This window comes from Myotis nattereri, assembly GCF_964212035.1.
Source record: "Myotis nattereri genome assembly, chromosome: 8".
NCBI classification, from domain to species: domain Eukaryota; kingdom Metazoa; phylum Chordata; class Mammalia; order Chiroptera; family Vespertilionidae; genus Myotis; species Myotis nattereri.
Genome location: NC_138083.1, coordinates 89,424,029 through 89,449,708, shown reverse-complemented (window position 1 = coordinate 89,449,708; position 25,680 = coordinate 89,424,029). Strand labels below are relative to the sequence as shown.

Sequence of the window (25,680 nt, the reverse complement as noted above, 5' to 3'; positions counted from 1 at the left end):
CTCAGGAAACTGCAGCAGCGACGACTCTGCATGGGCAGCCGAGCATGGCAGCTGGCACAGGCGCTGTCTGGTGTCCTGGTGCCCATACCTGGCTCCAGCCCCTGGGCCACCACTGCCTCATGCACCCTCCTCAGCCCCCCTTTTCTACCAGCCCATCACGACTTCCTGTTTATCCGCACCCGTCCCAGCTTCCACACCTTCGCTCATGCTATTCCGAGATGTCCTTCCTTCTCGTCTCTCTGCTTTTCCAGTTCATATACATTCTGTCAGTTCACTGACAATGTCACAAAGCCTTCTTTCATTCATCACCCAATCAGAGCTTTCTTTCTCCCCCGAATCCCCACACACATCATCTATGGACATAGTTCTTTTCCACCGGCCATCACATTTTAACTTGTATGCTGGTCACCTCTTTTCATCTGTTACCTGCCCTACGAACGGAAAGGTGCTAGAATTCAGAGCCCAGGTCTTACCGACGGTCATATTTCTAGCATCTCACCCCCTAGGTAACTGCATGGTTTTGACTCGGGGTTCTGCACAGCGCCAGGGTTCCGGACAGGCGTGCTGACCACCTGGTGGGGCGGAGAGCACTCTGGGGCTTCAGTCAGATGGGTTTTTATTTTGTCTTTTGACTGTGATGGATATGAGTTCTTTCCTTTAAGGATCCTGCTGGAGACAGGAAAAGCCACTGCAATAGGTGCTGTCCAGTGAATGAACAGAATCACACCCAGTGCCTCCAGTGCGTGCTCCCTTCAGGCCTAACCAGCAATCAACAATGAGTAGCACAGGCTCAGAGTGCCTGGCCACCGAAGACCGTGGCGATGCAGAGGGCCCTTCCTCCTCTCCCAACGGACCTCTCATACTCGAATCTGATGGAAGCCCCGCCGGCACTGACAGTTGTGTCAAGGGTTTGAGAGAATCACCCTGGCCCCTGGTTCTGTTGTGGTGTGTGAGTGTGTGTGAGTGTGTGTGTGTGTGTGTGAGTGTGATATGTGTGTGTATGTGTGGTGTGTGTGTGTGTGTGGTGTGTGTCAGTGTGTGTATGTGTGGTGTGTGTGTGTGTGGGGGGATGTGTGTGTGTGGATGTGTGTGTGAGTGTGGGTGTGTGTGTGGTGTGTGTGTGTGGGGTGTGTGTATGTGTGTGGGGTGTGAGTGTGGTGTGTGTGGGGTGTGTATGTGTGGTGTGTGTGTGTGTGTGTGGGGATGTGTGTGTGTGGATGTGTGTGTGTGTGTGTGTGGATGTGTGAGTGTGTGTGTGTGTGTGAGTGTGATATGTGTGTGTATGTGTGGTGTGTGTGTGTGTGTGGTGTGTGTCAGTGTGTGTATGTGTGGTGTGTGTGTGTGTGGGGGGATGTGTGTGTGTGGATGTGTGTGTGAGTGTGGGTGTGTGTGGGGTGTGTGTGTGGGGTGTGTGTATGTGTGTGGGGTGTGAGTGTGGTGTGTGTGGGGTGTGTATGTGTGGTGTGTGTGTGTGTGTGTGGGGATGTGTGTGTGTGGATGTGTGTGTGTGTGTGTGTGGATGTGTGTGTGTGGTGTGTGTGTGAGTGTGGGTGTGTGTGTGGTGTGTGTGTGTGTGGGGTGTGTGTGTGTGTGTGTGTGGGGTGTGTGTGGGGTGTGTGTGTGGGGTGTGTGTGTGTATATGTGTGTGTGTGTGGGGTGTGTGTGTGTGGGGTGTGTGTGTATATACGTGTTTGTGTGTGTGGGGTGTGTGTGTATATGTGTGTGTGGGGTGTGTGTGGGGTGTGTGTGTGGTGTGTGTGTGTGTGTATGTGTGTGTATGTGTGTGTGGGGTGTGTGTGTATGTGTGTGTATGTGTGTGTGTGGGGTGTGTGTGTGTGTGTGTGGGGATGTGTGTGTGTGTGTGTGTGTGTGTGTACATCAGCACACCCACTACACTTTGATCTCCAGGGCACTCCGGGGATGTAGGAAAGAGATGCAGATTATGCTGATGTCTCCTGATCCCTCCTCCCTCACAGATAAATCTACTTCCTCCTCCTTCAGGCTTCCCTGTCACTGTGAAAGGCACTAACCCCCACTCCGTTGCTCAGCCTAAATAAAAATCGAGGCGTTTGCCTGGATTTCTCTCTTCCCTTCACTGCCTACACCCAATTTATCAGTAAGTACTGTCCACCTCTTCCCCCTGTTCTCAAGCAGCTCATTCCTCCCCGCCACCCTCTGCACGGGGCTCAGGGTACCACCCTCTCATCCCTCTGGGACTGTCATCGCCTCCCTGTGATCTGTTCTCTGCACAGCAGCAAAAGTCACGTTTAAATCTCTCCTATTTTTTAAAAATATATTCTTATTGATTTCAGAGAGGGGAGAGGGAGAGAGAGAGAGAGAAACATCAATGATGAAAGAGAAGCATTGATCGGCTGCCTCCTGCACGCCCCACACTGGAGATCGAGCCCACACCCCGGGCATGTGCCCTGACCGGGAATCAAACTGTGACCTCCTGGTTCATAGGTGGATGCTCAACCGCTGAGCCACACCGGCCCAGGCATAATGAACGATGTTTTAAAATTTTCAGCATCCAAGTACATACAATTCTCTTAATTTAACTTGGTCAATTTCCTTTTGTAATTCCGTTTACTTTGCATATATTTTGGTTTGCTCTTAGGTGGAAAGTGATTTAGAGTTACTATGTCTTCTGGACGGATTAAATTATTAAATTATAAAAAACAACAACACCCCACACCTCTCCTATTAAAAACTCTCCAAGAGTTCCTCTTCAAGCACAGAGTAAAACCCTGCCTGGTAAACAGTAAAAGGGGGGTGCACTTTTTATTTCAGTGAAAACGGCCCAGCAGGCTGTGATAAATCACTCCATTAGGCCAAGGGGCTCATTCTGAGAACCTTCCCTCGGGGAGTTATCCTCTCCTTAGGAAGGAACGTGAGCGAGTGGGGGACCCAGCAAAGGGCCAGGAGGGCCACGCATCCCCCCGCAACCAGGTGCGACTTACGGCTTCGGACTTGGGAGGCACTGGAGGTGGAGGTAGGGCGATCTCCGCAGGCGGCACGGCTGCTCCCAGCGGCGCGGGCAGGGGAGCGGGTGCGCACTTGGACCGGGCCGGCCCTCGCGGCTGCTCGCACCGGCTCCTGGCGCTCAGCGAGCGGGCGAGCGGCGGGTGGCCGGCGTGGCCTTCCTCCAGCCACAGCTCCTCGTAGGGAAGCTCGGGCTTTGCCGGGACCCCCGTGGACTCCTCGCTGGATTCGGGGAACAGGTAGTCGCTCCCTCCGCTGTCCCCCGGGTCCTGATAGGGCAGGATGTCGTGGGGAAACGGGGCCCACTCGCCCCCCAGGTTCCGGCAGCCGTGGAGGTTCACCTCGCTGTTGCCGTGGAGATTGTTGCCGTAGACGCAGACGGAGAGGCGGTGGAAGGACTGGGTGAGCTCGTCGCGCGCGTAGCTGAGCGAGCTGGGCACGTGGCTGTGGCCGGGGCACCGGCCCTTCTTGGGGCTCTTGCAGTCCTCGCTCCAGTCGGTCTTCACGTCGCGGACCGCCCGGGAGTACTCGTCGATGTCGAACTGCTCCTGGCAGACGCCCAGCCAGTGGTGCACCAGGGCCTCGGGCCACAGGTCCCCCTGGCCCAGGGGCTCGGGGAGGCTGAACTTGGGCACCGTCAGGTGCAGCGGGAAGTGCATGGGGAGGACCTTGTTGCTGCGCAGCACGCAGCACACTACCACCGTCTTGGTCTGGATGTTGACGAACTTGTAGCGGTGGCCCTCGCGGATGAAGTGCAGGTCGTAGGGGTTCCGGGGCGGCGGGCTGGGCACGGTCACGTTCACGGGCAGCCGCGTCTTCTCCACGATGTGGCGGATGGTGTGCTCGCCCTCCTGCATCTGCAGCTCCAGGGGGCTGCGCGTGCTGAAGCGGCCCTTGCACTGGAAGGGCAGGCTGATGCTCTCGTTGGTGCGGTGGTTCATGCAGATGAGGCAGGGCATCTTGCCCTTGCCCAGCTTGCCGATGGAGTTGAGCTTCCCGATCTTCTTGAAGATGGTGTTGAGCCGCGACCTCTCCTTGAAGGTCTTCGCGTACAGGATCTCCGCCTGCCCCATGAGCGTGAGCTCGTCGCCGGTGCACAGGGTGATGTTGTACACCTCCGTGTCCTCGTTGCATTCCCCCGAGGCCACCTGCAAGGTCAAGCACATGGCAGGTTAGCTTCCGGTCGCCCCGGCACCCCGGGCAGCAGAGCCTGCCTCCGGAGACGCGCAGGCGCAGGCGCTGGCGCGCGCACAAAGGAAACAGTGGTTTTGGGTAGCACCAAATTTAGCCGCTCCATTTAAAAAATAATATGTATGTGGCTGACGATCACAAGATGACGTTAGTTTAGGCTTTTAAAAATACACTTTGTTCCGAAGAAAAAGGAAATCTGTGCACTAGTGAACATGTGGGAAATACAGAGGAATAAGACAAAAGGAAACGAACCCACGAGCCGAAGTCACGGGGAGCCATGGCGAATGGGTTGCTCCCTCTCCTCCCAGCTTCTTTTCCTGTGTAGCAGCCTATCAGATGGATCCTTATTTTGGGACATTAATATATTTAAAAAATATTTTTATGATATCTTTTTCCAGTTATAAAAATTGCTTTCATAAACAACCACTATAGAAAATTCATTTTTTTTTTCAATGAGAGGGGTGGAATAAATTTAAAAAAGTTCTTTATTAAAAAATGATTAAAATTTTCCTAAATTTTCTAAAATTGGAATTGGGACAGATGCTCATTGGAAGAAATATAAAAATGAACAAAGTTGATACAGTCTTACCACTAAAAATAATCTATGTTAGCAATTTTACATGAGTAGAAATTAAAAATGAAATGTATCAAATTACCTCAGAGATATAAATACACATGCGCACAATTTTGTTCCTGAGTTTCTCAGTATAATTTATTCATCTTCCCATGTATACATATATACCATCAATTATAATATTGAAGTAACATAGGCCATTATATATGGTATGCCTTAGTTTCTTTGACCAGTTCCTTATTGTTAATGAGTTTTCCTAATGTTTAGCATTAAAATTAGCACTGCAATGAACTTTTAAAAAAATATGTTTTTATTGATTTTAGAGGGAGAGGAAGGGGCAGAGGTAGAAAGAAGAAACATCATCTATTGGCTGCCTCCTACATGCTCCCTACTGGGGATTGAGCTTACAACCCATGTATGTGCCTTGACTGGGAATCGAACCCTCAACCTTTTGGTGTACAGGATGACGCTCCAATTAACTGAGCCTCCTGGCCAGGGCTGAGATGAGTTTCTTAAAATCATAGTAATGTGTCTTTTCAATTCTCTAAGTTTCTCCAAAGAAATAAAAATTAAAAAAAAATCAAATGCTGTTTCTGTATTCAATAAGATGGCTATATGCTTACTTTTTTTAAAAAAATATATTTTCTTATTGATTTTTTACAGAGAGGAAGGGAGAGAGACAGAGAGTTAGAAACATCGATCAGCCGCCTCCTGCACATCTCCTACTGGGGATGTGCCCACAACCAAGGCACATGCCCCTGACCGGAACTGAACCTGGGACCCTTCAGTCCGCAGGCCGACGCTCTATCCACTTAGCCAAACTGGTTTTGGCTATATGCTTACTTTTAAAATTTTAATGCACTACTGTTATATTAGTAGATTCCCAAATATTGAAACAACCCTACATGACTGAAATAACCCCCCATATTATCATGCTGTTAAAGCTCTATTGCACAATTCTCTGGTAATATTTGATCTGTGAATTATGTATCTTGCAGGTGACATTAGTCTATCGTTCCTATTATGTTATCTTTAGAAGGTTTTAGTATCAGGCTTACATGAAGCCTAAGATCGACTTTCTTCTCTTACGTAAATAAAAAGGCACCTGGGAAGAGTGGCTGATCGTGTTCATATCGCTTACTGAGCAGTAACATCAGTCCGTGTTTAGGAAGCCGGGTGGTAACACTCTTTGTAAATGACCTCTCACCCGCTCCACTCTTCTTGCTCATCTCTGCATAATCGTAACCTTTGGAACAAGCCAACTCTCAGTCCACATTTGTGCCATAAAAACAGCTCTGTTGTCTTCATAGAGCAGTTAATTTCTCTACGGGAGGCATTATCAGTGCACGAATAGCAGCACCATATCGTTTCAATGGCAATTGAGGCTCCGAAGGTTTAAAGTCCACTTTTGGTGACTCAATGGACTCAAAGTATAATTTTTAAAACTAAGGTCTCAACTTAACTGGGCTTACTTTCAGACTCAGCATTCACCTTGCCCTCACATAGATCCTGGGCTTCTCTACACTGGAGTAAGTTTAGGAATGTCAATAAATAAATAAATGTATGTTAGCTTTTTATTTGAAACTAGAGGCCTGGTGCACAAAATTCATGTATGGGAAGGGGGGGCGTCCTTCAGCCTGGCCTGCACCCTCTCCAATCCGGGACTCCTGGGGGATGTCCAACTAAACCGGCAGATGTTTAAACCGGCAGTCAGACATCCTTCTCACAATCCAGGACCACTGCCTCCTAACCACTCACCTGCCTGCCTGCCTGATCACCCCTGACCACTCTGCCTGCCTACCTGATCACCCCTACCCCTCTGCCTGCCAGCCTGATGCCCCTAACTTCTCCCCTGCCTGCCTGATTAACCTCTAACCACCTTGGCCTGCTGGCCTGGTTGCCCCTAACTGCCCTCCTCTGCCAGCCTGGTCACTCCTAACTGCTCTCCCCTGCTGGCCTGACCGCCCCTAACCATCTCTGCCTCGGCCCTACCACTGTGGCTTTCTCCAGAAGGACATCCGGATGAATGTCCAGAAGATGTCCAATCTAATTAGTATATTACCCTTTTATTACTATAGATACTTGTGGATTTGCAGGAAAGTTGTAAAGGTAGTAAGAGAGTTCCTGTATACCCTTCACATAGTTCACCTGCTCACATCGTATATAACCCTGGTGCATTATCAAAACTAAGACATTAACATCAACACAAGACTGTTAACTCCGCAACAAGCTTTGCTTGGATTTCACTAATATTTTTTTCCTTTCATGTCCTTTTTTTCTGCTCTAGGATCATACCAGCATACCACATCGCATTTGGTCCTTGTTTGCTACAGTCTTGACAGTTCTGAAGAATACAGGTGAGGTTACTTTAAAGCTAATGAATAATTCATAAATGACAGTATTTGGCACATTTGAAGGCTGGCTCTTCTCCTGCAGCACCTGCAGCTTCAAGGTTTTTCAGTTACTGAATTTTAAGGATTCTTTGGTCACCAAGAATCCTTATAAAGATTTGTTTGCTATTAATTCTAACTTTTGGGTTGTCCTGAAGGCTTTTATTGTCAGCTAGCATCTCATTAAACTTACAAGAGATAGATCAGAGGTCAACAAACTACTGCCCAGGGTCCCAATCGTACATTACATTTACCACCTAACTTTGTAAATAAAGTTTTGTTAGGACTCAGCTATGCCCACTCATTTACGTAGAGCCTACAGCTGCTTTCACTCTATGGCAGTGTTGAGTCGCTGCAACAGTGACTATACAATACAGCCCACAAACTCTAAAATAGTTACTCTTATCTCCTTACAGAAAAAGTCTGCTGGCCCTGATATAGATAAATGGAAAGAACTATGGCCTTTGGAAATTAATTGGAACAATATATTAACGGTACAGTACTATTAACTGAAGTACAAGACGAGTTTGAATCCTGCCTTTACGGTGAGGTGACCTCACACAAAGTGTTTTACTTTTTTGAACCTCAGTCTCCTCATCTGTAAAAAGGGAATATCATCATCTACTCTGCAGGCTGAATCAATGTATGCTCTCAATAAATAGTGACTATTATTATTACTTTTATTAATAACTAGAGGCCTGGTGCACGAATTCGTGCATGGGTGTGGTCCCTCGGCCTGGCCGGCAATCGGGGCCGATAGGGGCCTGCCTGCCGGGGAGGGAGGACCATGGGAGGTTGGCCGGCTGCAGGAGGTTGGCTGTGGGAGCGCACTGACCACCAGGGGGCAGCTCTTGTGTTGAGGGTCTTCCCCCTGGTGGTCAGTGCACATCATAGCGACCAGTTGACTGGTTGGTTGCTTAGGCTTTTACATATATCCTATATAATAAAAGCCTAATATGCTAAGTTGTCCATTCAACCAATCAAAGCATAATCTATATATATAAAGGGCTAAGTGTCCATCCGTCTGACTGGTAGCTATGATGCACACTGACCACAAGGGGGAACACGCTCAACACAGGAGCTGCCATGACACGCACTGACCATTTACAGAGAAACGGCACCGCGGACCTGGCGCCCACAAAGCAACACTCAGCTTCCCCCAAGTGGGACACAGGCCCCGCCACCACCCCAGAGTGACAGCCCACCAAATCACAGCCAACGCCGCCAAGACCCCATGGCACAAAATGTGGCCCCCAGCCCAGCCCAGCCCAGCCCAGCCCAGCCCAGAAAAGGTGGCTGTGGGCGCCGGGTAATGTCATTGCATAGCAATGCCCAACTTCCTTTCCCTAGTATGCTAATGATATGCTAAGGCTGTTCAACCACTCGCTATGATGTGCACTGACCACCAGGGGGCAGATAGTCAACTGGTCGACCAGTTGCTATGATGTGCATTGACCACCAGGGGGCAGATGCTCCGACCGGTAGGTTAGCTTGCTGCTGAGGTCCAACCGACAGGGACTGAGCGAGAGAGACGGGCAGGACATGCCCCAGAGCCCTCTCACGAGCCCCCCCCGGCTGGCCAGCCTCCTGCGTTCTTCCCTGGCCCCAGGCTGTGCACCCGTGGGTCTCTCGGCCTGGCCTGTGCCCTCTCGCAATCCGGGAAGCCTGCGAGATTAAAATCAAACATTTTAATTGACTGTGTTATCCCAGAATAAAACTTACTGTCAGAATAGGGCCTGAAACATCATTACTGTGGCATCTCAAAGGAAGGGAACGTGCTGGTCTCCAAGATGCTCAGCTGCACTGCTCCACTTCCTTTCCATGGAGCTTCTACAGAAAACTTGGCAGTTCGTCCATTTGGATCAGGACGGAGACAGGGATGCTGAGAGGCAGGGTTCTCATGAGATTTGAGAAACACACACGTTCACTCTCTCCAACACCAAACTAGTTCCAGTTCACAGGAGCCAACAGCGTTTCTCAAATACGCAGAAATAACGACGTGTTATTTAGCTCTTGAAGTTGATACTATAATTTCCCTAATTTTTCTTTACAAACACACTCCTTCCAGAATGAACCCATTATAGGGCCATTGAGTAGCACATACCAAATGGACGGAAAGCGAACATCTACACAGCTTCTGAGATACAGAGCAGACAGTACGTGCATACAGTAGACGGATCAAAACGATCTTTTCTAAATGCCACTCCCTGGGCACATTCAGCAGTTCTGTCAACATTTCCACGTATGTGTGTACTTCTAGAGGAAGCTATTCCTGCCCCTGTACATAAACATGCGCGACATGTGTGAGTGCAGTCCGTAGTGCCACGCTCCCCACTCTGATGTCATCGTCGATGCGAGTAATTAGCTCTGCATAAACAGTGAGACTCACGGACCCACCGATCCTGTGGTCACTGCCGGTGACAGATGAAGAAGCTCATAAGGAAATGTTCTTCCTTTGGCAGCTGCGCCAAATAGTCTCCTCTGGTTTCTACAGATGTGATTTATTTGCATAATTCCCTTCCTCTTTATTTCTCTTTTAATAGCCAGAGAAACAATGTGTTCTGTCTAAGTGCTCTGGTATGCGTGCCTGGATAACAGTTCCAGTTTCAATGTTTCCTGAGAGGAAGTAATTCAGAGTGTGTTATCCAAACAACTCTAATAGGTCTAATCCAGGAAACTATCAGGGTTTTACTATTCACAATACCATTCAGAAGTAACAGCCCATAGTCAAGCAACATTGTAAAACACTGATGTAAACTTTCTCTCTCTCTCTCTCTCTCTCTCTCTCTCTCTCTCTCTCTCTCTCTCTCTCTCTCCCCCTGATGGTTCTGGCTATAGGCAATCTTTTCTCTAAAAATAGTTGTTCTAAAGATCAACTATATCACAGAGGTTAAAATTTCAGCTCTTGGATCAAAATAAAATCAGGATTGATCTGATTGATGTATAAATTAAATAGAGAATATTTAATTAATATTAGCACATTGCTCCCCAAACTCCAATGTTATAACTCTTTCCTTTGGGAAAATGGCAGAAAATGAGAAAGCGCACGAAGAGGTCAGTAAATGACAACCTCGAGTGTCTTTTTTTTAAAAAACAACAACAACAGGAAAGAGGGCAAGGATGGCAAGTGCATGGCGACGACCTAATTTGTGATGCGCACCAGGGGACGTGCCGTGGGGAGGTTTCCAGAGGCCTCACCTCTCAGATGGCACAAGAAGCACCCGCCTGCCTTCAGACCCTGAAATAATGACCCTCACACTTGTATCCCATTTACCATCCGGAACGAATCTTAACAATAAATGACGTCTGGCTCATCCTAAGGAAGACGGAACTTACAAAGTCAAAACGGGCTACCTCTAGATTCATTCACTTTTAATGTTTAAAATTCATCCGTGCACAGCAAAATTCAGGTTGCAGAGCAAATGGTAATTTCTGATCTCTGTGTGAGTACAGCCCTGCACCATATAAAGAAGTTTCAGGCAATAGTGGATGACCTGCATGACGGTGGATGGCATGCATGACGGTGGGTGGCATGCATGACGGTGGGTGGCATGTATGACGGTGGGTGGCATGCATGATGGTGGATGGCATGCATGACGGATGGCATGCATGACGGTGGATGGCATGCATGACGGTGGGTGGCATGCATGACGGTGGGTGGCATGTATGACGGTGGGTGGCATGCATGATGGTGGGTGGCATGCATGACGGATGGCATGCATGACGGTGGATGGCATGCATGACGGTGAATGGCATGTATGATGGATGGCATGTATGACAGTGGGTGGCATGTATGATGGTGGATGGCATGTATGACGGTGAATGGCATGTATGACGGTGGGTGGCATGTATGGCGGTGGGTGGCATGTATGGCGGTGGGTGGCATGTATGATGGTGGATGGCATATATGACGGTGGGTGGCATGTATGGCGGTGGGTGGCATGTATGATGGTGGATGGCATATATGACAGTGGCCCACAGATTATGATGGAGCTAAAAAATCCCTATTGCCTAGTGCCATGGTTGGCAAGTCGTGGCTCGTGAGCCACATGCAGCTCTTTGGCCCCTTCAGTGTGGCTCTTCCACAAAATACCAGGTGCGGGCACGCACGTACAGTGCGATTGAAACTTTTCGGCCCATGCGCAGAAGTCAGTATTTTGTGGAAGGGCCACACTGAAGGGGCCAAAGAGCCGCATGTGGCTCGCGAGCTGCAGTTTGCCGACCACTGGCCTAGTGGCCTCAGCGCTGTTGTAACTTCCTAGCGCAACCTATCGCTCAGGTGTTTTTGGCGAGGCTGGTGTAACAAACCTCCCGCACTGCCAGGTGTATACAATTATAGCACGTACACTTACGTACAGTCCATTATCCTCGATAACGACAATAAATGCCTATGTTACGGGCTTTTACTCTACTAGAGATTTTTACTTAAATATATATTTACTATACGATAGTTTTTATTGTTGCCTACCACCTCTCTGGATTACATCCCGTCTCTGTGCTTGGCTTAGCCTCGTGTTGTCTTGCACAGTAACATGCTGTCGAGGCCTGCGGCCCAGGTGCGCAGCAGGCCACCCATCCAGGCTCGTGCACGGCCACCCACGATGTGCGCACAGCGAGGAGCTCGCCAGGTGAGGCGTTTCTGAGAACCAGCGCCTCCCGGCCGGCGGTCGGGGGTGCCCGGCTGCAGAGCCGAGAGGGGGCGGGGAGCTCACAGGCCTTGAGCAGTGGCTGCTGCCGGGCTCGGAGGAAACCTTGAAGGACCCCCCTCACTCGGCGTGCTGCTCCCCTCTCATCACAACTCTGTCCAACGTGGCTACCAGCTTCCACCCGCAGGGGACTGGAAGGGAAAACGAAAACTAGACCTACAGTTGCCGAGGCACGTGTCCCAACAAACACGGGGCAACAGACAAAAAGCACTTCAGGGAGGCCACAGACCACCCCCCGGGCGGCAGGGCCGCTCCACAGAAAGGCAGAAGCCTCAGGAGCGAGAGTGAGGGTTACGTGTTGTTCAAATCTTTCTCTTGAAGATGGCAGAGAACTGCAATACATTTTAAGAAACGGAATGGAAATGACAGTCATTTTGGACGGGATTTTCTGTTCACATTCACAGCCACCCCCGAGCTGGCGGTCCAGAGTGACTCAGGCTCAAAGGCTGCAGAGGCGGCAGAGGGTGCCGAGCGACCCAGCCCCGTCCCCGTTCACCCTCACAGGGACCCCGCCCTCGGGCCTCATCATCATCTCCCACCGCCAGGAGCGTCCTTTTCCCAACGCCCAGGGGCATATTTTAAACTAGGATGATGGTTACGATCGTACTGTTAAAACAAAACAACAAAACAAACAACTCCCCGAAGAGCAACCCACGTTTCAGCACCATTGCCCCGTGTGACTTCACAGGGCGACCGGGGAACGGCCGATGACCCAGAGAGAAGGCTGCCGGTGAGCTGTGTGTGCCTTTGAGAAGACAAACAGGATCAGAGAGGCGGCAGAGAGGCGAGCAATTAGGACAAGAGCAGAACCACCAGCAGCCGAAGGCCTCCCCGGGAATGGATTTTCAAGGCCTCGCCTGCAGTTTGCTCTGTGGAAGTGCGTCAAGAAAGTACCAGGACATATGTGGAATTTGTTAACTGCTATGTGCAGGGAAACAAGAGACAGCCTAACTAGTTGGCCGAAGGGGAAAGAGCGTTACTTCTTCAGCACTGGAGGGGAACTAATATGTTAAGTGAAAAGGCCCACAGATTGCCTCAAGTCCATGACTGTGGGGGTGGGGGGGGGGGGAGGGGGCGGAAAGGAGGCTGGTTTCCAGTAACTCGAAAGCCTTGGGAAAAAAAAAAAAATCCCCAAACTCAGCATCATGAATTCTATTCAATTTCAGAACTTTTGCTTCTGTATTCAGTGATGCACGTCCGCCCCTTCAGTGTCTCTGTAACAATGCAAAGACCCACCTCTAGTCTTGTTTCTCTGTTAATACTAGTTAATATTCCGGGCTAATACTTTACAGCAGTATTTTTGAAGGGGTTCATCCTGACACAGGTTAACCTAATCAGAAACTACACTGATGCCAACAGAGACGGAACATCAAGTTAACGTGTAGGATTTTATTTTTAAAATATTGGTATGATACTCTGGTATGGAATAAGGTGTACAAATCTGCACGCATCACATTCATAAAAGCCACCAAATCCTGTGTATCAGAAATACAAAAACAAAAGGATCTGGTTAGGTAACAATTATTGGAAACACTTATTGAGATGGAAAACGAACTAAGTGTGCAAGCTTTTGTGTCAATGTGAACGGGTGTTCGGATCCCAATCGCCAGCCTTATCTCAAACCCACAGAGAGAATGGGAGGGAGTGGAGAGGGGGCTGGATGGAGTTCGGAGACCTGGCTCGGCTGCTGAGGAGCTTTGTGGCTTCTTGTGAATCAATGAAGCCAGCTAACATCTGTTTCCTAGTGTTCATATGTGTCAAAAGGAGTAGGACGAGGCAACGAGGAAGGCCTCAAGTTTAATGATTATAAACACTCAATGTCTGCAAACTTCCACCCTGCTGATTATTTTATCATTTTACTCTTTTAAAAAATATTTTTATTTATTTCAGAGAGGAAGGGAGAAGGAGAGAGGGATAGAAACATCAATGATGAGAGAGAATTATTGATCGGCTGCCTCCCTGCACACCCTACACTGGGGGTGGAGCCCGCAACCCCGGGCATGTGCCCTGACGGGGAATCGAACCGTGACCTCCTGGTTCATAGGTAGATGCTCAACCAGTGAGCCACGCCGGCCGGGCTCATGTTTTAATTCTAAATCTTTTATTTAAAATCCATGAAATATTTTCAGAAAAGGGTTTAAAATTATTAGCTTTCCTTTCCAAATGATTTTCTTTCCCATTTAGGTAATTCTAAATATAAGTTTTAAGGGGACATTTAAATCATATCAAGGCACTCATGGGATTTGATTAACTTCTGGCCAACGACTGTGGGTAAGATAAAAAATGAATGTGTTCTCACAGATCTTCAATGTAAATGAACACAAGTGTCTTGAATACAAGTTGAACGGGCCACGCAAAATCTCACCAGTTTTAATAATAAAAGTAAAGGAAGTAGACTACAGCAGCTGTATTTTAGAGCTGGAAGAGAGAATGACAGCTTAGTCAATGAATGGACAGAACCACTTCTCCAGGAAGGAGGCTGGTTTGAGCATGCCCCTCTTTCCTGAGAAGCGAGGGTGGAGTGATTCACCCCCAAAGACACCGTTGCATTCTTGGGCTAAGCTACCATGCACGCAGTCTGTCTGTCACAGAGAGTGAACTGCTAAGAAAAACGCATCTTGCCCTCTAAATCTCGACATGTTCAGAGGACGGGACTCAGTTGGACTTTTCGCGGAAATGAGGTTCAACAGAAACTCTTATCAGTGTGAACACTTTCTAAGATGTCTTAGTGTCGCTGTGAATGCCATGTGGCTGAGGACAATGCAGAGGATCTGTAGGCAATAAGGTTGCACCTCGTTGCAGCCATGGCTTCTCTGGTTAGTCCCTTTCCAAATGCAAAATGAACGCAGCACCATAAACACCATTTAGCTTTTCTCTGATGAGCAAGGACCAGTCAATTCCCATTGGCAACATCCTAGACATCAATTCCCCGTGTGTCCTGATACGGGCAGTCTCTGAAAAATGGAAGGAACATATGCCGATCCCAGACTGTGCTCTGAAGTCTCTCTCTTTAAATAAGTGAACGGCATTAGATCCTTTGTATGATTCTTTCACAAGAATATTGCTATTGATTTCAGAGAGAAAGAGAGACAGAGAAACATATCAATGATGAGAGAGAATCACTGATGGGCTGCCTCCTGCACACCCCTCACTGGGGATCGAGCCCACAACCTGGGCTTGTGCCCTGACTGGGAATTGAACTGTGACCTGCTGGTTCATAGCTCGACGCTCAACCACTGAGCCAGGCCAGCTGGGTCTTATGCCTTTTACCAGCTCCTGCAAGTGGAATATCAGCCTTATAGGAGATCTGGCCAAACAATATTACACATTAGGGAATAAAGTCCAAATGAGAAAAAGACAACCTTTGAGCTGCCTTAACGGTTTAGCAAAAGATAGGGCTAATGCAGCGTCGTTACCCATCTGGGCATCCGGTCAGCTACAGCAAAAGCAATTCTTCAAAGACCAGTTTTGGCCCCTGACGCCTCCTAGGACAAGGTCCACCTCACAGGAAGATGGACCTTTCCCTGTGAGGCCCAGATGGGCACATGATGGCCTGCAGGCTATTTAGTGAGGATAAATATTTGGTTCTTCCAAAGCTACCTTCACGTTGAACGTTATTTCCTCCATGACGTACACGCGTTCAGGGAACGCTTTGGCCACCTCCTCCACGCTGTTGAAATATTGCACTGGCTCCTTTATATCTCGGTCCTGTTCCAGCAGCTTGAATTGGCCTGAAATACATGATAAACAGAAGAGAGGTGAGATGTTTACGGGGGACCGCTGTCCCCGGGGTGATGGCATCCCCTTTCCCCACTCCCACTCTTCTTGTCCAAGGCATCTGATCGTTATCATAAAAAAATAAAGTAAAAAAGACCACGGCAGGTTTTCTTAAACACCAGCTTGAAAACGAGCACAGACGTGTACTTTTTTCTTTGCTTGTATTCAGAGTTCATTACCAGAGGACCAACATCAAACTGAATGGATTCTCACTTGCAATCTGACCTCAAAGTAAAAACTTACTCCGTGTGGCTCATTTTGTTTGTCACAGGAAGTCATGTTGTCATTTCGCGGTGACAACCCAGACACGTCATATTCTACAACGAAGGCCGCGCGGCTTAGGGGGCTAATTTTTTAGACGAGTGTCCCAAACATTCACAGGTAGCACCGACCTATCCCGTGGACCCCCAGCTCTCACAGGTTTCCCTGGTTTCAACTCCGTGTAGGCGATGGGGGACTCCCGAGCCGCTACAGCCGGGATCTGCGGTGGGCGGGCACGAAGCCTGAGCACAGAACTGGAGGGGTGCAGGGGGGTGCGCCTCCTTCTAACGAACAAGCACCTGCAGCAAGTGGCTTCCTTCTTTTTTAAAAAATATTTTTTACTGATTTCAGAGAGAAAGGGAGAAGAAGAGAGAGAGAAGCACCAGTGATGAGAAAGAATCTTTGATCGGCTGCCTCTTGCATGCCCCCTACGTAACTCGAGCATGTGCCCCGACCGGGAATCAAACCGTGACCTCCTGGTTCACAGGTCGAAGCTCAACCACCGAGCCACACGGGCGGGGCTCTCTGTGACTTTTCACGTGCAGGGTTGGCAACCGAATGCCGTAAATATTTTAGGTTTTGTGGGCTAAACAGTCTCTGTCACAACTACTCAATGCGCTTAGTTCTCGAAAGCTGCCGCCGACGATGTGTAAACACGGTGGACCAGCTGTGCACCGATCCTCCGTTATTTACAGAAACAGGCAGCGGGTCGGGTTTGGGTCGGGTTCGGTCCTCGGGCCGCACCCTTTGCTGACCTGTCCCCTGGAAGCAGTGGACAGTATGGATGACGGTGGGGACAAGCAGACAGACGTCAGAAGTGAAGACGACCGGGCCTCCACGCCAACACCCCTGAACAGTTATGCCGAGGTCTCGTGTCAGGCCCCTGAGACCACAAACTAAGCCGACCCTGTTTCTCTGAGAATGGAAGTTTCCCCTTCAGTGGGAGTCTGACATCAAGTGTGAACTGTAAAGTGGGTTTTACAAGGAGAACCATGCAAACCTCCAGCAGACAGGGACACCCACCTTCTCTCCCCATAGTTTACAAGACCACCTTCCTAGCACCTAGCACTGAGCCCCTCTTCTTCTATAAAAGGCCACGCCACTCTCCGGTGAGTCCACGCGAGGCACCCTGGGAGAGATGCTGAGCTACCGTGTCACCCTCTCCTCTGTGGCTGCTGCGGCCTGGACGTCCCAACAACATCCATCCAACCTTGGGGACAATCCAGGCGTTAAGAGCCAGCTCCCTGCCAGGATGCGAAATCAATGGACATAACACATTCCCACCCCCCGACGCGGGGGAACTAATTTCTTAACAGACCATTTCATGACCAGCAGAGGCTGAGCCACCAAAGAGAAGCACTTGGAGGCCATTGGGACATCTGTTCTGAGCTGTCACCGCCTCACTCCGCGCTTGGAGGGAGGAGGGCCTTGTCTTTCAGCAGCGCTGAGGGGTTCAGAAAACGCCTCCACGGACGGCCGTCCAGCTGCAGGACCCGGGCCCCGGGAGCGAACGCAACACCGCCGACAGGCCCCTCGAGTCCAGTTTAGATACAGCCAAGGTGGCATTTACAAAGCAAAGATCGGCACCCTCCTGCACTGCTTTCGTGCTGTGTTTCCGAAACTGTACTGCAGAACTCATCCGGGGACAAGAAATAACCATCATCCAGAAAACATCCCTGTGTGTGCGTCGCTCGGAATCACCACAGGGATTTCCCTCAACGTGGATGCGCTCGACGTGAAGCGAAGGCCCGGTCCTGCTGGGGCATCCGGCTCTCAGCTCCCGTCCGAGGCTGGCGGGCTACCCTGCAGCACACGCTATTTTGCTTAGAAATAAAAGGTCGCTTGTCAGGAGTGAGGCATGGGAACTAGTTTTGCTAATGCAGAAGAAGAGCAATGACGCCAAGGCACGGAGGAAGAACAGGGAGAGTCGGAGGAGGTCAAGTTCGGGTCCGGCAAGTTCAGGCCACTGGCTGGGAGGTTCCAGCCCCTGGTTCGTGGGAGATAAGTTCCGGGCTGCGGCGAAGATGGGCTCTGTGACTTGTGCTTCCCTGGTTCCCATCCTCACTGGGATGAGCGCAGTCTGCGGCCCACCTTCCCTTACAGCCACGGTTGTACTGCTCCCCGTCCCGTCTGCACAGTGTCCACCTGTGTGTAAATAAAAAAAAGCAAATGCTGCCCTGGCCGGCTTGGCTCAGCGGATAGAGCGTCAGCCTGTGGACTGAAGGGTCCCAGGTTCGATTCCGGCCAAGGGCACATGCCCGGGTTGTGGGCTCGATCCCCAGTAGGGGGCGTGCAGGAGGCAGCCGATCAATGATTCTCTCTCATCATTGATGTTTCTATCTCTCTCTCCTCCCTTCCTCTATGAAATCAATAAAAAAAATATATTAAATAAAAAAGCAAATGAGAGCCAAGGCCTGTAGGATCCATCTATGGGCCCACGACTCAAGAGGACGCCACGATTCCACCGGCATGTCCCTCCCTGTGGGGAGTGGGGAAACGCCGTGTGAACCAGCACGAATGAAGAAACAGAAGATGAAGTAGCAGCACTAGAAACGGCACCAGAACAGCACAGCAAGCGGAGCGTGGCCAACCCGGTGATGAAGAAGGAACGCCGGGAGGCTGGAACGCCACAACCAGGTCTGCGTTATTTAGTGGGATGCTCCCAGCCTGCCTACAAAGTAGGTGCTTATCAAACAGTGAACAGTGAATTCTTCTCACTTCTCTGCTCTTGGGACTCTCAGAGACAGGACAGCACCATTAACTGAGATGGTTCCAGGTCCACTGTGTAAATGAGATGCAACCTGGTTCGAAGAACGGAACCTTAAGACCACGGGGCCAGTTCCAAATGGGAAGAAATGAACACTTCTCAAAAGTCATGGGAAACACAAAGCCGTTGAGAGTTTTCAGAAAGAAAACAAACCCTAACAGGAACCTGCACACATCCTCAAGGTTTACCTTGACACATACTCGTGTATGTCTATCTTTCTGTGTGCGCGCAGGCTGCAGTGTCCGCGGGATCGGACTGCCAGCTAAGAGGTAAGCATCTTGTTATTGTAAAGGCACCGACCAACCACTGCCTTTGGAACGGCTTGCGCACACCCCGCTTCCACCACCAACAGATGAAGGCCCGTCCGTGCTGGGGAGCCACTTGGCTGCCCTTTCTGGAGTCAGGGGAAGAGACTTCAAGAGGACTTGAGATGTGCCACTGCCAAACATGTCAGGTCCCAGAGGGTTCAGAGTGGAAAGGAAGTCTACTTCCAGTCTCCTCCCAAGCTCTCCTCGCATCACAGCGGCGGCCCCCTGCCCCCTGCCCCCTGCTCCCTGCTCCCTGCTCCCTGCGTGCAGACAGGGTCTTGGATACTATCTACCTGCACGCATAGTGCCGCTCTTTTAACAGCAGGCGGTGGCCTTCTGCGTAGTTCCTTGATCCTTCCATAAAAATTTGCTTCGTTTTTAAAGAGCTGCACGTACTCCCCACTGTGCAAACACCACACCGAATGTGACCAGCCCTCCGTGCACGGGCATCCAGGTGGGGTCCAGTCCTTGGCAGCCACACTGACGCTGAAGCGAACATGCTGAGCGGTACCGAAGGGTTTGTGTACCCCGTGCAAGTACACTGGGGGGCAAGGCTCCCTGTGGAATGGCTGGGCCAAAGGGTAAGTGCTTTTGTATTTGCCATAGCTATTGCCAAACTGATTTTTCTAGACGCTCTGCCCACTCATATTCCCACTACCAATGTGTTTCCTCATACCTTTCCTAAGGCTTTAAAAAAAAATGTCATTGCCAATCTGCTGGGTGAAAAATAGTATCTCACTGGGGTTTTAATGGCATTCTTAATAAAACGGTAGATCTGATTTTTAAAAACTGAAGCAATTTATATTTTATATTCTGTGAATTTTCTGTTCATTTTCTTATTACCAACTTTTGAAATTTCTACTCACCTCAAGCGTACTTTAAAAATTAAAAACACAAACTTGAAATATTACAACACAGTGTTTCCCATTTTAAAATCTGACTCCCTACATCCCTTGTCATCAGTTCCTAAAATTATGATTTGGTGGGGAGGAGGGCGAGTGGAAATGGAATTGGGAGAAAAGAGAGAAAGAACAAAACTCAGCACAGAGCCTCACAGCCTATAACCACAGAGAATCAGAATTTAAGCCAAAGAACAGAAAGAAATCATCAACCAAAATATGATGAATTTCATAATAATCATCTGTGGCATTTCTATTTATTTCTCCATCTGAGGTTATTATGGAACAAGTGTCAGAATTTCAGTTCTGAAATTCTATCTTTGAACTTAACCAGAATAAACTGGATTCAAAATTAAATCATTCTGGGACACATATTCTAACCAGCCAAGCTACTTCACACCATGCAAATGGTTTCCTTATTTTTTGAAATTGGGAAAATGGAATTTTTCGTCACATCTAATTGGTTAGCCGCTTCTTCAGAATGATCAGAAAATTTCCGAGGCACAATGATCATAAATGCGACGGAACCTAAGAAAGGTTGCAGCTGTGAACACGGTCGCTGACATGTTACGGTGGGAATCCTGGGGCCGTCTTCACCTTTCTCCTCCTGGACTCTTTCCCCCTAAGTCTTGCCCTTTCTTTCCTGGAAACCTCTTGGCCCTCAGCACTCACTGCGACTGTCCTGGTTTCGGTCCTCATCACTTCATCATGGAATCACCGCTTTGGATTTTAGGTCCATCTCTGCCTTCATCACAACTTCACTCATCCTGAAACACAACCTGCGTGGGCTTCATGGCACTCGGGGACCTAAGAGTTCCATACACGCTGGTAGACTAGCCGGACAAATAAGTATAAAAGCTCCTCAATTCCCAACCCACGCCCGGGCGGCTGCCGTAGCTGTCCACGCATCCACGCCTGGCTCCTCTCGTCTCCTGCAGACGTTTCCCGCCACCGGTGCGCAGCCGGCACCCGCTCTCTCCCCTTTGCCTCTGCTCATGCTCTTTATTCAGTTTGTGCAAAACGATGGATCCTTTTAGTGACAGTCTAACTTCCGTGCACAACTGCCGTCCTCTCTTATTCTGTTTCTTCTCCCTCGTTCGCCGTTCTCCTGGGGGACCTCCTCTATCAACTTGGCTTCAAGGACCTCCTATATCGGTGATGGCGAACCTTTTGAGCTCGGCGTGTCAGCATTTTGAAAACCCTAACTTAACTCTGGTGCCGTGTCACATATAGACATTTTTTGATCTTTGCAACCATAGTAAAACAGAGACTTATATTTTTGATATTTATTTTATATATTTAAATGCCATTTAACAAAGAAAAATCAACCAAAAAAATGAGTTCGCCTGTCATCTCTGACACGTGTGTCATAGGTTCACCATCACTGACCTATAAGGTGACAATATACCAGCCTTCCCGCCAGCCAGATGGCTCCTGAATTCCACATCGTTCTAACCAATACCTTCTGTGTGCTCCAACAGCTCTCCCACAAAGATCTCAACATTGACACATGCCAAACTAACCTTCTCTTTATACTTCTTCTTTTTTAAATTTTTAAAAATATATTTTATTGATTTTTCACAGAGAGGAAGGGAGAGGGATAGAGAGTTAGAAACATCGATGAGAGAGGAACATCGATGAGCTGCTTCCTGCACACCTCCCACTGGGGATGTGCCCCCAACCAAGGTACATACATGCCCTTGGCCGGAATCGAACCTGGGACCTTTCAGTCCGCAGGCCAACGCTCTATCCACTGAGCCAAACCGGTCAGGGCTCTTTATACTTCTTGAACCAAGCAGCCACCCAAGTCAGAAACTGGGGTGGTCACCCCTGACTCCTCCCTTTCCCTAACCTCTCACATCCCATTGGTGTCAGTTCCACTTTGCCCCCCGTCCTGCCTCAGTCAGTTCCTTTCTGTCTCCACAACTCCGGATTCCCAGCCGCATCACCTCGCACTGTGGCCAGTTTTCCTGGTTGATTGCTTTGCCCCTTGACTTCCATTCCCGGAAACCATCCTCTTCCCCTACGGCTGAACGTTCAAAATAAAGTCATATTTTAAATGAGAATAACCTGCAGAGGATCTGTGTACAACAGGACTGCTGATAATGGTATGGGTGGGCTGTAGGGAAGCACAAGAGAAATGAAGATAGTACAGGGATGATTTTGCCAACACCAAAGGTCTGAAGGGACCAGGGGAAGGACTAGTTACTGGAAGGAGTAAGATATTTCAATAAGGTCACCTTCTGAAGGGAGGTGAAGCTGTTCCCTGGTGATTCCTCAGGGAGGAAGCCTGGAGAAGAAAGCCCTTGGCCTCACTCTCTCTTGCCGCCCATCTCCTGCTGGGACTACTTATCCACTGGCTGAACTCAACTGGAAATCGAAGGGCATGAGAGTCCGCTAAGTTAGCCCTCCGGGTCAGCCTCTGGGCTGCAGCAGGTGGAGGCAGGAAAGAATGGATTAGGGATGTGTGCTCTTCCATCCTCTGATTGAAAGCCACTGGTGGCTCTCTACCTCCTATAAAGTTTAACTTCTTCATGAATACGTGACCCTCCAAGATCTGGCCCTGACTTTTCCCCCCGAGATGCTGAAACTCATCCAGATCCACCCACGGTGAACTATGTCGTCTCAGACGGCACCCACTTTCTGGAATGCCTCTCCTCTGTTCCTAGGTTTGGTCACTCTATTCATCCAAAATCAATTTACTCATCACCTACTCTATAAAAAAACTTCCTATCGCAGGTATATAATTGGCCACATTCTTTTGCGATCTCATTATTTATCTACTGATTTTGATCTAAGCATGTATAATGTTTTATTGTCCTTATTTGTTCACATATTTATCTTTGTACACTAAACAGTGCAAGACGCAGAGTAGGAAAATCAATGATGGCCGAATGAAGGAATGAATTTAAGCATCAGCTCAAGTCCAATACCATCCAGGAGGTTTCCCTGACCTCACCCCATGCTGATCGTCACTGCTATTCATTACCGGGGTCAATGTTTAATCATTCCCTACTTATTTTACTGGTTTTTGTATTGTTTTCTTAGCTAGACCACAAGTGCCTTGACAGCAGAAATCATGTCTGCTGTTTCCCTGACAACACAGTTTGAGACCATACTAGAAATTAAATAAATACTTGCCTTGAGGAGCAAGTATTTATTTAGAGCAAGAGAAATATATATATTTTTGGAATCTCAAAATCAAATACTTATGTGACCACAAAAGTTGAATAAATTGGTAAAATTGATAACAAAGGTGGAGATGGTGACCTAATACCTACTTATTCCCAGAGGCAGGAAACCTGGCTTTTATGTCAACATGTCCACCTTTTAATGGTTGGTTCAAATAAAAAAAATCTCATCTAACCCAGGGACCACTCTACATTTCTAAGAGAGGAAGGCATAGCTGTCGTTTGACCAAGGGCTTATAACTTCACTGATCTAGGTGATACTATATGTGAGTGGGTGATTATTGGTCAGGAAATGTTAAAAAAAATTAGCTGGGAAGTCTGGGCTCTTGAAGCACTTCATACTCCCTTAAATTGGAATTTTACGTGGAGGCTTCTGTTTATAGCTTTTCACATGAACATTAAGAGTAAACTCATTTAAGACGTACCCTGTTGACGGCTGTCTGCCTGGATGTATACTGAGTTCCCTTTACTTCTGGCCTACCAATTTACGTTCAATTAAAAACCGGACATAAAGGACAGTAGGTCCTACCTGACTCTGAAAGCCAGAATATGTTAAATGCCAGCACTGACAAAGAATTAGAGACTCACATACCAAATGACCAACTTCTTAAAAAAACACCAAAACATATATATATATATATATATATATATATATATATATATATATATATATAGACTTCAGAGAGGAAGGGAGAGGAAGTGAGAGAGAAACATCAATGATGAGAGAGAATCGTTGATCATCTGCCTCCTGCATGCCCCCTACTGGGGATGGAGCCCGCAACTGGGGCATGTGCCCTGATGGGGAATCAAACTGTGACCTTCTGGTTCATAGGTTGATGCTCAACCACTGAGCCACACTGGCCAGGCAGACCAGCTTCTTAACAAAGAGACTCAATCAGATGTGGAAAGACAAAAGAGAAAAGAAAGAGGAGTCAGAGCCTCTGGACCAGAGCCGGGTCAGGAAACATCATCTCTCCAGCAACCTGCTTTCACACACACGCTACCTCACTCAACAGTCCATGGAGTGGGCGGGGATTACACAGATTGGACCAATGAGGAACCGAAGCCTGCAGAGATGCAGGAAGATGCCTCTGGGCAGTAGCAAATCCAGGATGGACACTTCCGTGTGCTGACCTCAGGTCTACCTTTACTACGCTGCTTCACCCAGGGCTGACCTCTCCCTCCTCAGGAGGAAGGCAACAGGGGGAGGAGCTGGCTATGCCTTGTCTGTTCCTGAAAAAATACACAACAGTTAGTAGGAAGAAGGGTCATTTAGCAATGAATTCTCCTCTGGCAGCTGAAGGGCTATTCGGGTTGTTTCATTTAATCCCCAGAATGACCCTGGCAGTTGACTCAACGATAAAACACGTCTACATTTAAGTGTAACTTGGGGTACGGGTGTCGCTGAGAATCCACCCCATTCTGTGGAACCAGAGCCCAGGTCCTTCTTCTTAGCCTCTGCCTTGTGACGAGTTGCCAGGATGAAGCAGTTGTTTCTGTTCGGGGAAAAAACCTACCTTAAAAAAAAAATCAAGGTCCTAATTAGTAAAAAGCAATTCCTTTTGAGGTACCGTCCTTTTTGGGAACTATAAAATGATCTACTTACCCTGATAAAAATTAAGAGTAGCAAAAATAAGACTTCAATTTTTATTTGTAGAATTTAAAACCCTCTCTTATGAAAAGAGAAGAGGGAAGAAAGGACTAGAAAAATGGAGCGCAGCGGAGAGAGCATGAGGAGAAAGGAAGGAAGGAAAAGGCATTAAAAAAAGAAAACGAGACCTAGAAATTGACATCAGCAAAACAAAATGCATGATACACAGAGAAACACGATTTCAACCCAGACAAAGGCAAGGCAGACCACACCAAGGCAGACGGACAAAATGCGGATGTTACACCACACAGACAGAGCGTATAGCTGTGTTGTCATTTTACAGCTCCAGGCAAAAATAAAGGCGCACTGTATAGGCTCAGAGTTGGGGGCCAGGAGTTTTCAATACAGTGATTCTGATGATGTATGCTTCTCTTTCATGCCTTATGGAAGCATTTAGAGAGGAAAAAGAGAGCCAAGCTGCATGTCCAAAGTGTGGGGAGGGTGCGGAAAACACTCAAGGGCTGAACATTCCACCATTATTTCTCTATTGAAACATGACCCCATTCTTGGCTCCTTGTTTGCTCCCTTTTCCACAGCCCGACAGTAAACTCCCACACACCAGTGTAGCCACAGAGCAGAGACAATCATATGAGCAGCTGCTCAAGCTGTGGTTTTCATTAGGAAAAAAAGTGCCTTGATTTTAAAGGATTTCGTTTTCAACCTTGGGGCCCAAACTGAAGTGATTGAAACTCCATGTACAGAAACACGAATGGTTTCTTAGAAGTACTATGAGAACATAGTCAGCATTACCTATGGGGGGTGAGAACAGTTCATATTTTAATACCCACCTTGGCTTCGTGCATGGAGCTTGGATATAGGAAAGCTAGCAAAAGATAATATAGAAAACTATGGTATAAGCCAGTGATGGCGAACCTATGACACACGTGTCAGAGGTGACGCGTGAACTCATTTTTTTGGTTGATTTTCCTTTGTTAAATGGCATTTAAATATATAAAATAAATATCAAAAATATAAGTCTTTGT

The 25,680-nt window shown here is 48.3% G+C and overlaps 1 protein-coding gene across 2 annotated transcripts in view; it reads right to left on the bottom strand.

The window, feature by feature from the left end:
* Window positions 1-25,680, bottom strand: part of GAREM1 (GRB2 associated regulator of MAPK1 subtype 1) — a gene marked incomplete at its 5' end in the record, with an annotated part of 151,270 nt that overhangs the window by 16,010 nt on the left and 109,580 nt on the right. For both annotated transcript variants that reach the window (XM_081097333.1, XM_081097334.1), the window contains 2 exons: window positions 2,961-4,130; window positions 15,444-15,574. In XM_081097333.1, the coding sequence (XP_080953459.1) occupies window positions 2,961-4,130; window positions 15,444-15,574 (1,301 nt within the window). The remainder of the gene's footprint in view (window positions 1-2,960; window positions 4,131-15,443; window positions 15,575-25,680) is intronic.